Source organism: Tenrec ecaudatus, chromosome 16 (assembly GCF_050624435.1).
Source record: "Tenrec ecaudatus isolate mTenEca1 chromosome 16, mTenEca1.hap1, whole genome shotgun sequence".
Classification (NCBI taxonomy): Eukaryota; Metazoa; Chordata; class Mammalia; order Afrosoricida; family Tenrecidae; genus Tenrec; species Tenrec ecaudatus.
Window position 1 is genome coordinate 50,722,601 of NC_134545.1, and position 12,682 is coordinate 50,735,282.

Consider the following 12,682-nt stretch of genomic DNA (forward strand, 5'->3'; position numbering starts at 1 on the left):
TTTCCACTTCCTGGCACACAGGAGCTTGGCCGAGGAGGCTGGGTGAGTGGGGGTGCGGGGGACTTGTGCTAGCAGCTGTGGACAGCACGTCAGCTCGGAGGCGTGGTTTGAGGGACAGTGTCTGTGCCCCGCCTCCTCCCACTGCCCCACCTGTTGAGTGAGGCACTACTGGCCAGCTCACCCCGGAGCCCTCATTCCCACTGGCTACCTGTTGGGGCTGGGCCCTGCATCCGGTGAGGTCACGTGTGTCCATCCTTCCAGGAAACCTGTAGAGCCTGACTGCCCCCACCCTCTGACAGGCACGACTGTCTACTCTTACAGTCCAGCTGGATGCGGCCTGGGCTCTGGGCCCCGCAGGAGGAGGTGAGTGGCTTGGGCCCTCCTGGTCGCCTGGATCCCTCAGTGAAGCCTGGAGGGGACCACACTTGGGTGGGCCTCTGGCTGGTGGGCGCCTCATGGCCCTGCATCTCCTCCAGGCACAGGCCCCCTGGTGAGCAGCGGCGGCCGAACGCCCGAGTCTGCATGCTGAAGAAGATGGGCGAGGCTGTGGCCAGAGTTGCGCGGAAGGTCAACGAAACGGTGGAGAGCGGCTCCGACACGCTGGGTGAGTGACGGGCGTTCGGGGGCGGTTTTGTGGAATCGGTCCAGCACTGAAAGAAGACACATCCCCTGGCACCGGGAGAGTGGCTCGTGGACCTCTCCCCAGGATGTGCAGGGTAAGGCGACATGGTGGCACAAATGTTTACGTGCTCTGTTGCTGCAGGAAGGGTGGCAGTTTGAACCCCCCAGCAGCCATGGGGAGAAAGCCTGGCCCCCTGCTCCCACGGAGAACAGAGCCAAGCCAACCCCACTCTGTCGGGAGTCACTGGGAGCTGGCAGGGATCAGTGGCACCGACCTCACTGTTGGGTTGTGAACACCGAGTGCCAGTGGAAGACACACTTGTTAGCAAGGGTCATGGTCATGAGTGAGGGTGTTTTGCCTGCCTGGGGCCTGTCTGCCTGTCCTTGGACTGGACTGTTGATGACTGTGTGTGTGTGTGTGTGTGTGTGTGTGTGTGTGTATACGAGAGAGAGAGAGAGAGAGAGAGAGAGAGAGAGAGAGAGGGAGAAAGAGAGAGAGCAGATACCCTATGGGGTTGGTAGTGGTTGGTGGTGGTGGTGGTGTCTGTGTGTGGTGTACAGGCCGGTAACCCCAGCGTGTGTCCCCCACTGGAATCAGTGCACCCTGACCAAGCCCCAGCCATCCTGTGGGGACTGGGGTTAAGAGGGGGAGCACAGTCCTGCCCTGGAGAGGACTGTGCAGATGGAAGGGGTGAGATCTGAGTTGGCCCCTTGGCACAGCGAGGGAGAGGGATTTGACAGACAGGTGTGTGTGTGTGTGTGTGTGTGTGTATGTATGTGTGCGCACACGCGCACGCAAGCAGCCTCTTGTCAGGTGCATGTAGGATGTGGGCCCCTGATGTAGGGGGAGGTGGCCCCGGAAGTGGACAGCCTGGTCATCACCTCTCCCAGGAAGCTCCCAGCTCCATCCCACCCTCCCTTTGCTCTCTCCCACCTCAGTAGTCCCCTGCCTCCCCCAACCAGGGCCTGGCCTAGGGTCAGGCCTTTGCAAGTTCTCTGAGGTGTTCGATGCAGCCCCCAAGGCGCCGTTTATCTTGGTGTGAAGCCTCTGGGGAGAACCTTGTGAGCTGTACCCCCAGTAGAGGAATTCTGAATCCCACCCTGTCCCGGCGCTGACTCTACCACTAAGGTGGCGGTGGGGGACGGGACCTGGCTTTGAACCCCCACTCCTCGACCTGCTTAGCCTGACCCCTTAGCAGGGGGCTGAACTTACCCCCGCCTTAGTCTCTTCCTCTGTAAAGTGGGGTGGTGATTGCACACGCCACCTCAGGAAGGCTGGAAGTGATTGCAGTGGCTGGAAGGTGCTTGGTATGTAGTGAGTTCAGGAAATGACAGCTATTATATTGAATTCCTCTCGCCCTTGAAGGCTGGGGCTAGATCTGCCCCCGCCCTCCAGCCCCCACCCCCTTCCAGGCATCAGCCAGCCACGCCTGGCTGAATTGGCTCACATTACCTTCCAGTGCGTGTGCGTGTGCGTGTGTGTGAGTTGTGGGTGGTGGTGGTGGTGTTAGGGGGCGGGCAGGGTTAAGTGCACATCAGCAAATGTCTGGCGTGGGTGTCCTAAGCCAGTCACCGTCATGTGTGTGCCAGAGCAAAGTTGCCCTTCCTCGGGTATCAGGGACTGTCATCTGATGGCACCAGGTCACCAGGCCTGTCTTCCACAGTGCCTTTGGGTTGATTCTAGGGAGTCTGTGAAAGCAGCCTCCCCCAGATATGAGCAGGGCTGGAGGCGGCTGAGGAGGGAGGGGAGAGTCCTATGGAGAGGTGTGGAGAGTGGCTTCCAGGCAGCAGCAGCGAGGGGACAGGTGGGAGGAGCCACTACAGAGATGGGACTGCAGCAGGAGGGACTGCAGAGGGAAGGTGCCCAGCCAGATGAGGGGCAGGGGTAGGAGGTGGGGGTGGGGGAACCTGCTGAAGAGTCTGCCCTTCTAGGTCTGTGGCCCAGGATTGCACACCCAGGGGCCTGTGCACTGGAGGGAGGATGCCTGACCTGGTGGTGGCGTGCATGGGACATCCATGGTAGTCCGCATTCCTCCGCACCCCCAGGGGAGGTGCTACCCCCCCCAACCCAAGCCGGGCCCTGGCTCCTGGACCACCTCAGTACCTGGGGCCTGGAATTTGGGCCCCCCAACTGTGTGACCCAGCATTTGGGCCCCACCCCGCTCGTGCTACCCTGCATGGTGAGGATGTGAGGGTGTCGGCATAGCACAAGTCAGTCCCCAGAGAAGGAGGAAACCTTTCCACCATGGGTGCTCTTTTGTTTCTTAACTTTTTGTTGTGAATTGGGTGAAGGTTTGCAGGGCAAATCAGTTTCCCATTCAACCATTGCTACACATTGTGTTTCACGCCCCTGATTGCCATGGCCACAGTGTTAATGTCGGGTTCCCCTTTCTACCCCTTCTCCGTCCCTGACCCTTCTGAACAGTGAGTGTCCTTGGGCAAATGGCTGATGATTCTTGCGCCTCCCTGGTGTCGCTGGTTCCCCTTTGAACCTGTTTGTTGTCCAGCTAAAACTGAGCCAAGGGCGTGGGTTCATTTCCAGTCCTGACGGGGAGGCTGAGGGCCCTAGCCTCAGGGGACCTCCAGGTTTCTGACCGGTCAGCCTGGTGTGTTTTTGAATTTTGAATGTTACTCCACATTCTTCTTTCGCTCTACGCAGGACCTTCTAATACGATCCTTCTCAGAGAGGTCCCTGGGGTTAGTCCAGCCTCCCCGGCTCTTCTGGTCTCAGGGTTGGGGACATTCTACTGTTTTCATAGGTCTTTAACTTTCTTCACTCTCCTGTGCTCTGGACAGGGTGAGACCAACAGTGGTGCCTTCCATGGCTGCTCCTGTGCACCTAAGCCCCGCATCACTACTCACCAGTATAGGATGTACAACATTGTCTTTGTGAATAGTGTTATACCAGTTGACCTTGATGTCCCCTGGGCCAGTGGTCCCAAGCCTCGAAGCCCAGGTCCTGCCCAAAGCTGGTGATCGTCCAGTGGAGGTGACTGGGTCTTTAAACTTAGATGAAAGCAGTAAGGGGAGGGGCGGTGTTTTGACCTTTTACAAAGTGCTTGGTTGTACTGACGCTATCCGTTAGGTGACTGGGTAGTACCGGTGCCCATCTGCTGACTAAACGGTGGTGGTGGGAACCGGCTATACTAAGGGTATGTGTGTGGATGCAGGAAAAGCGTGGATGGGAATGAAGCAAGATGCGGATGGGAGGGAGAACATGGGGTTAGAGAAGTGGCCAGCTCCGTGGTGACTTCTCACTTCCGTCCCCTCATTGCCACTCCTGCCACCACTGCACCTGCGACGCTGCTCCAAGCTTCCCTGGTCCCAATCACTTGCCCCTCCCTACACTGCCCCTACAGTACTTCCCACATGCAGCGAGACTGGCCCAAAGCTAAGCCCCCAATTGGGCTCGTCCAGTGGGGAAGTGAGGCGGCTAAGGCTCCCAAACTGAGAGGCTCAGGCTCTCAGCAGTCAGCAGGCAGTGGGCACCTGCTGTGTGTGGGCTGGGGAGGGGCTTTCAGGCCTGTGTGCAGAGGAGTCTAGGACCCAGAACCAGCTCCCCCACCGTGAGACAGTCAGAGAGCAGCAAGTGAACCAACGGAATCCACGCTTAGCCATGTTGGACAGACCACTCGAACCCCAAAGCATGCTCACTCCCATCAGGTACTTGCCAGCTCATAGGGACCCTATAGGACAGGGTCGAACTGCCTCTGTGAATTTACAAGACTGTTTATAGGAGTAGAAAGCCCTATCTTTCTAGTGAGGTGGCTGGTGGTTTCGAACTGCTGACCTTGCAGTGAACAGCCCAACGAGTAACCACTACCCCACCACGACTGCTGGACGGAGGTGGGATATGGTGCTGGCTATTGTAGCAATCCAGATAGTATTCCTGAGGGAGTGGGGGTTGAACCAGGTCTCGCATAGGTGACGTAAGTCAGTATGCTATCATTTAAATAGCAAATTTATGAATCCCCCAGGACCAAAAGCCCACTGCCTTTAAGTTGATTCTAACTCGCAGCGACCCTTTGGGGCAGAGTAGAATTGCTTCTTAGGGTTTCTGAGACTGTCAGTCTTCACGGGGCCAGACTGTTGCTGCTCTCTCTCGCCGACCTTTGGGTGAGTCTCTGAGAGCTTAGCCAGTGGTGTCTCGAGACCAGCAGGACTGTTATTTTTGTCATTTTATTGGGGCTCATACAGCTCTTATCACGATCCAGCCATCCATACATTGTGTCAAGCACATTTGTACATTTGTTGCCATCATCATTCTCAAAACATTTTCTTTCTACTTGAGTCCTTGGTATCAGCTCCTCATTTTTCCCCCTCCCTCCTCCACCCTCTCTCTCTCATGAACCCTTGATAATTTAGAAATTATTATTATTTATTCATGTCTTACACTGTCTGATGTCTCTCTTCACCCACTTTTCTCTTGTCTGATCCCCTGGGAGGGGTTATATGTAGATCATTGTGATCGGTTCCCCTTTCTCTCCATACCTTCCCCTTCCCCTCCTGGTATCGCTACTCTCATTGTTGGTCCCGAGGGGTCTGTCCTGGATTCCGTGTGTTTCCAGCTCTTATCTATACCCGTGTATATGCTCTGGTCTAGCCAGATTTGTAAGGTAGAATTGGGGTCATGATAGTGAGAGGAGGAAGCACTAAAGAATTAGAGGGTGCTTGGATGTTTCATTGGTGCTACACTGCACCCTGACTGGCTCATTCCTTCCTTGTGACCCTTCTGTAAGGGGATGTCCAATTGTCTCCAGATGGGCCTTGGTTCTTCACTTCATACTGCCCCCATCAGGACTGTTTTATTCTGACTTACAGTGGCCTTACATACGGTTTCCAGGATCGCAAATGTTTATGGGAGCAGACAGCCTCATCTTCCTCCTAAAGAGTAAACGCTAGTGGCCTTGAACTGCCAATCTTGTGATTAGCTGCCCCAGATCTAACCCACAGCGCTAGATTCTGCTATAAAACTCACAACCACTGAATCATTCTGACTCATGATTGGGCTACTAACCGGAAGGTAGGCAGTTCAAAACCACCAGGCACCCCTCAGGAGAAAGATGAGGCTTTCCACTTCCATCAGGATGTACAGACTCAGAAACCTATGTGGCACTCCCACTCTCTCCTACCCACAGAGGAGAGTGTTCGGGACTTTCCAGGCTTCTCTTCTGCTGGGTCCTGCCCAGCTTGCCCCGGGTGTGTAGGCTGAGGGGCACACAGGCTGGTGTGCTGGCTGCTCTGGAGAGGGGGCCCTCCCCAGCAGAGACTGAGCTGGGCAGAGCTCAATTACAGGCTCACTCTCACCTTACCAGGTAGTTAACTGTGCACCAGCATCCCCCACCCGCCTCCAGGGGCAGCACCTGAGTGCATGCACGCACACACACACATACAGGTGAGGGCAGGTGTCCTCTTGCGGTAACCTGAGCTTTGGATCCCAGCCTTTCTCGCTGCTCTGGGCCTCTTCATCCCCAGGAGGTGAGACGGGAAGTGGGCTCCTTTCCACCTGGCCCCGGGCTGCCCTCAGCTTTCCTCCGAGACCCCTATCCCACCTCAGCATCATTTCCTGGACCCCTTTCTAGAGCAGGCTCTCTGCTGATCTCTTTCCTGCCTGGACTTCCTCCTGGGGCCTCAGACTCCATCCAACCTCACTCTTCCCTCCTGGTCGCAGAGGTCAGTCGGGCCATGGATGGTCAGTCGAGGCTACTCTGTCCCCTGCTCCTCTCCCAGGTCTGCTGTGACTGCAGACACGTTTGTGCCAGCCTCGCTCACTCCTTTCTGAAGTCTTGGGGATTTCCTGACTCAGTCTTGCCTGTTCTCATTTCTAGGAAATTCCAAACCATTTTCTCTTGGCATGATGCCCTGCCCCGTTCCTCAAACCTGTCGTGCTTAGAATTCCTCTCGACCGCCCCCCTCTGGGCCTCCATGTTCTTTTCCTTCGATTTATTTCTTTGTGCTTCCCAAACCCAAACCCAAACCCTCTGCCACTGAGTAGAGGCGGGGTGGGACTGGGTAGAGCTGCTCCTTGGGGATTCCATCTTGGCGGAACTAGATGGCCTCATTTTTGCCCTGCTGAGCATCTGGGGGATTCGACCCAGCAACCTTTCTGTTTGCAGCTACTTTACCATTGCATGGCCAGGGGACCCCTCTGGGCTGCAGTCAGAAATCCCTTTAGAGCTCCCTTCCATTTCACTGTGTATGTCTTCAAGTCCCCAGGACAAAGCACCCACATGCACACACATGCACGCAACCCCCCCCCCCCATTAATCTTCTCCTCTGCTCTTCTGCTGCAGAATTTGGACTTCACAATGACAGGAGCTCTGGGAGTCTCCCCCTCCCCAGAACTGTGCTGTCTCCCACCGTCGGCACCATATCACCGATGGGGGCAGTGCCAGGCTTCTATTTGGCCGCATTTACCCTTGTCGCTCACTGACCAAGATCCACAAGTAATGGAGGCTGGCAGTTGGGCAGAGCTCCGGCGGTTTCTCTTTAAGTGATAATGCCGCAGACCAACTTTTCCAAGGGTCACCTGGACGGTAGTTGTCGAAGTCGATCCTGGAGTGATGCATGCCACCAGTGTTATCCCAGCCTGCTTCAGGTGCTTGCTGATGTGGCCAGTTTGGCCGTGGCTGTTTCACGTGGCCCCTAAGTTTCTGGGTCTTTCTCAGTCTGGATGGCATGTCTGCACCTGAGACATAAGAGCTGTTTTTTTTGTGTTTTTTTTTTTAAGGTGTGCTGGTGGCCTAGTGAGTGACATATTGGGTTACTAACCGCATAGTCAGCAGTTTGAAACCACCAGCCACTCCTTGGGAAAAAGATGAGGCTTTCTACTTTATTGAAAGGTGGCCTATCGGAAAGAGAGACCAGATTTCAACTCGGTGCTCCGAGATGTGAATGCAACATACTGGCATGAGCAAGGAACCAGTGGAGAGGGCTGAGGGGCCAGCCCCAATCCCAACTACGTGGACAGCTGTCCCGCCTGCCACAAGAATTTACTTCAGACAACAACACTGAAGCCATAGCTCAGGGAGAGAGACATGTCTGATCAGAGCACACGGGAGCAAATGAATGGGAAGAGGGAGTGGAGCACATCCTGGCTCAGAGCAGCCAATGCACAGAGAGGACCATATGGCCGGCCCCACTATGAGACATGACATCCCTCACTGACCCATAGCCCTACAACGGACAACACTGGAAACACAGTGTGGGAATTGAATCCTATCTGACCCCACTACACCAAGGCAAAACACTAGGGGCGTGCAACAGAACAGCAGAGGGAGCAGAGCAAGGAAGTCCCAAGGGAATACCAAAAATAGACTGTGGGGCCAGTGCATGGTGCCCCATTAGACTCGACCAGGAAACACTCCTAAAGGTCAGCAAACAGACCTTGAACGATTTACAGGCTTTTTGTGTGTGTGGTTATTTTGTTTTCTTTTGTTGCTTTATTTTGCTCTGTCTTGTTTTTCTGCATATTATTATCTCTAAAGTCTATCTAGATAAGATAGGCTGGATAAAACAATCTGGAGGAGAAAATGGGACCAATGATTCCAGGGCAATATGGGAGAGGGGGAGGTGGAGGAAAGGAAGTGGTGTTAACAAACCCAAGTGATCCAAAATCGGTGGCGAGGAGGGTGTAAGAGGCCTTGTTGGGCTTGATTAAGGGCAATGTAACCAAGAGGAATTACTGAAACCCAAATTAAGGCTGAGCATGGTAGTGGGACAAGAGGAAAGTCAAAGTAAATAGAAGAAAGAACTACCGTATATACTTGAATATAAGCCGAGGTACCTAATTATTACCTGGGAAACCAGAAAACCTGATTGACTCGAGTATAAGCCTAGGGTAGGAAATGCAGGATGTGAATTAACACAGAGACCAGAGGGGAGAGATGGAGCCCAGCCACAGACACATCCTTACCAGTTCAGATGCCGGTGTAAGTGAATCACTATGGGTGCTTCTGTGAATTGGAGCCTTCCACATCATAGGACGGCTCTGATTGGTTAGATGTGAGTAAACAAACATTCAAAGCCCTGCAGTGTCAGCAGGGCTTTGGATGAACAGCAGAGGAAGGCAGTCACCCGATGTTATACCTCGCTGGGGTACCACTGACCCGTGTATAAGCTGAACCCCAGTTTTTCAGTACATTTTGTGGCAAAGGGCATTTATGGAGGTCTAAAAGGCATGTACATATATAAATATATATGATGGGGAAATAGATTGATGTATTTATAGGCTTAGTATTAAGGTAGCTGATGGATATTGGACCTCTACTCAAGTACTCCCTCAATGCAAGAACACTTTGTTCTATTAAACTGGCATTCTGTGATGCTCACCTTCCTACACAATCACTGAAGACAGAGCAGGTGCATAAGCAAATGTGGTGAAGAAAGCTGATAGTGCCTGGCTATCAAAGGATATAGTGTTTGGGGTCTTAAAGACTTGAAGATAAACAAGTGGCCATCTAGCTCAGAAGCAACAGAGCCCACATGGAAGAAGCACCACAGCCTGTGTGATCACAAGGTGTGGAAGGGATCAGGTATCAGGCATCATCAGAACAAAAAATTCTATCATTATGAATGAGGGAGAGTGAAGAGTGGGGACTCAAAGCCTATCTGTAGGCAACTGGACATCCCCTTACAGTCGTGGGGAGGAGATGAGCCAGTCAGGATGTAGTGTAACACCAATGAAACATACAACTCTCCTCTAGTTCTTAAATGCTTCTCTTTCTCCCCGCCCCCCGCCTCCCACTATCATGATCCCATTTCTACCTTACAAATGTGGCTAGACCAGAAGATGTACACTGGTACAGATAGGAACTGGAAACACAGGGAATCCAGGACAGAGGAACCCCTCAGGACCAATGTTGAGAGTGGCGATATCAGGAGGGTAAGGGGAAAGTGGGGTAGAAAGGGGGAACCGATTATAAGGATCTGCATATAACCCCCTCTGTGGGGGGCGGACAACAGAAAAATGGGTGAAGGGAGACACTGGACAGTGTAAGATATGACAAAACAATAGTAATTTATAAATTATCAAGGGTTCATGAGGGAAACGTAAAAATGAACAGATACCACGGGCTCAAGTAGAAAGCAAATGTTTTGAGAATGATGAGGGCAATGAATGTACGAATGTGCTTGACACAATGGATGGATGTATGGATTGTGAGAAGAGTTGTACGAGCCTCCAATAGAATGATTTTTTAAAAAGAAAGGTAACCTATCAGAGGAGACAATTCAAATGGAGCCGTTGTTTGTGGATTTTCGGGGAGCCGAGATCTGAGTTATGCTCTTCTGTAAAATGATATATATTAGGTTAAACTAAAGTGTGAAAAGAAGTTAGGAAAATGAGCAGCATCTCCTCATGAATTAGAATGAACAGTTTGTTTTTTAAATCATTTTATTGGGAGCTAATACAGACATATCATTCCATAGTTCAGTCACATCAAGCAGTGCTGTACAATTTCTTCCATAATCGGTTTAAAAACATTCTCTTCCTTCTTGAACTCCTTGATATCGGATCCCTTGGACTCCCCTCCCCCATTGTACTCCCACCCCCACCCCCAACCCTTATTCTACTTGAAGTGTCTATGGTTCATCAATCCTGGGTTTTATATTCCGAAGAACAGAAAAGCATAAAACAAGAGTTCAAGAGGGCTACCCCCAATGACAAAATACATCAGAGATAAACCCCAATATGAGAAGAATGAAAAAAAAAACCACCAAGAAAATGTTAAAAACTAGATCAGACCCATTGTGTGTCAGAGGGGGAGAATCGGCAGAGGAGGTTTAAACAGTTCGACAGTTTCGTCTTAATATAACTAGCAATGTAATTAGTTATATAAGTAGTCGTAGCCTTTTGAAAATTCAAATAGGCAATTTGAGTTCAGTGGGAAAACCTCCTTACCAACTGTAATATGAAAGAAAGATGCTGGCAGGAAGGTCCTTGCGCCTGATCTTTGCAGTCACAGGAGTTAGAAGGTGCTTTGCTAGGGGAGATACTGCCCCACGTGTCCGAGAAAATGAGACTGAACAGTGTCTTGTGAGGAGCAGGAACTTTTAAAATGTTGACAAAGCCCATCCATCTATGTGTCTGTCTTTTATTGATGGTGATTTTGGTAAAGTATCTAAGAAATCTTCTAGTCCAAGGTCACAAAGATTTCCCTCCTTTCACGTGAGCTGCTTGCTGGTTTAAGGATGCAAATCCTTCGGCCCTACTCTCAGCCTTCCCTCAGGTGCTGTTCCTGCACGCACCAGCAGATGGCACGCTGTCACTGGCCCACAGTGTCAAAGGAAGGTGTGCCCGGCCACCTTCCGCAGACCTGCTTTCATGGCCCCTGTCTGGGGACAAGGTGCGGTGGCCGCACTGTGGGTAAGTTCTGCTCACGGCAAGCCCACCAGCTGCCACGAAGGACCAGGCTTCCACTTCCACGGGGGACGGACAGTCTCCGAAACCTTCCGTGGGTCACTTTGAGTCGGAATCGCTCCCGGGGCAGTTGGCCGTTTTTGTCCGCAGCCGAGGAGCCTGGGTGCTGCGGCGCCTTCCGCGTTGGGCTGCTCACGGAAAGGTTGACAGTTCAAACCACCTGCAGCCCCACAGGAGAGGGCAAGCGCTTTGCTCCCACAGAGACGGACAGCTCGAAGCCCGCGGAGCAGCTTCCCGCTGCCCTATTAGGGCCGCTGTAGGCGGGTCTTCTCCAGGCAGTGAGGGTTGTTAATTTTGGCGTTTTCAGCAAAAAGGGCTTGCTTGGATGCACTCGCGCACACTCACCAATCAGAGCATCTCTTGTCCTGGTTCAGAAGTGGACTTCTTTATTAGCAAACCCATGGTGGGTGCCAGTTGTCTGCTCTGCCCAGAGGAACCAAATATCACATTAGTGCTCAGTCTTGGGGGGTCCAGGGCGCGCACGCGCGCGCGCACACACACGCGCACACACACACACACACACGACATAGCAATAACCAGAGACCTGTGGAAGCAACTTTTCTGACCTAATGGAATGTTGGTCTTGGACTGGCCATCGGAGGGACCTGCACCTGGTGGCAGTTGTGTTTTGCTGCAATGCTTCCTGGAGGTAGACGGTGGACGGTGGACGAGGCTTCTGTAGGGAAGCCCTCAAACGAGCCCAAGGCCGCCTGTCTGCTCCCGGCTGGGGCTGGAAGCCTTGGCTTCCTGCCTCTCACCGGGAAGCAGACTGTGAGTTTGCCAGCAGGGAGGGGGATAGAAATGCCCTATGTCGAGTCCCTTCCTGCCCTCGGAGGAGACCTCAGGCCATTTCCTGTGTCCCAGGAGGAAGACTCGAAGCCCTCTCTAGAGATGATCTCTTTGGATTGTGGGTCTTGGGAGGCCAAGCCCCTGCCTTTCTTCCCCCTCACCCCACCGCAGAGGGCTTCTTGCCATGGCGTGGGCATGTCGGAAATGAAGGCTGTGTGAGGTCACTCGGCAGAGTGGGCATTGGGGGCTGGCCGACTCCTCCTTTGGGGGCTGGCCGACTCCTCTTTTGGGGGCTGCCCTGTGTCCGTAGGATGTTGAACATCCCTAGCCTCTAGCCACTCAATGCCAGTAGCAGCACCCCTCTCCCCAAGGTGTGGCAACCACAAGTGTCTCCCGACAGAGGGCCACATCTCGGGGTCAAGGCCAAGTCTGTGAGGTGTGGCATGTGCTGGAGCCCAGAGAAGCTTCGATTATGAGCAGAGGAGCAATTGGGAGCTCTGTTTTCTTGTAGGTAGGATTCTGACTCCGAAATCCAGAAGTTGGGGTTCGAGGCCTGGGGTTTTCTTTGGTCTATAAAATGAGGGGTTCTAGCTCAGACATTTAATTCTCCGTATTAAGCCATCCAGTGGCTTCCTGTCACAGAGAGTAAAACACAAGCTCATCCCTGGAAGCTGCACACCCTGAGTCACTCCGGGCTTCTCTCCTCTCATCCCAGAGGGAGTGGCCTTCTTCCAGTTCTCAAACTGCCAGGCCTGGGCATTTGCATGTGCTGGTCCCTTTGCACAGATGCTCATTCTTGTTGTCATGCAGGCAGGTAACCCAGTTCTTGGGCTTTTTAAAGGTTCAACCGGA

General features: G+C 52.9%; 1 protein-coding gene across 2 annotated transcripts in view; it reads left to right on the forward strand.

Moving 5' to 3' along the window:
- The window catches only part of LRRC20 (leucine rich repeat containing 20), a 91,622-nt gene that overhangs the window by 5,186 nt on the left and 73,754 nt on the right, over window positions 1-12,682 (forward strand). The window contains exons 2-3 of one of the 2 annotated variants that reach the window (XM_075534411.1): window positions 262-363; window positions 477-604. In XM_075534411.1, the coding sequence (XP_075390526.1) occupies window positions 523-604 (82 nt within the window). In that variant the 5' untranslated portion in view covers window positions 262-363; window positions 477-522. The remainder of the gene's footprint in view (window positions 1-261; window positions 364-476; window positions 605-12,682) is intronic. The other variant, XM_075534412.1, reaches the window with a different exon arrangement.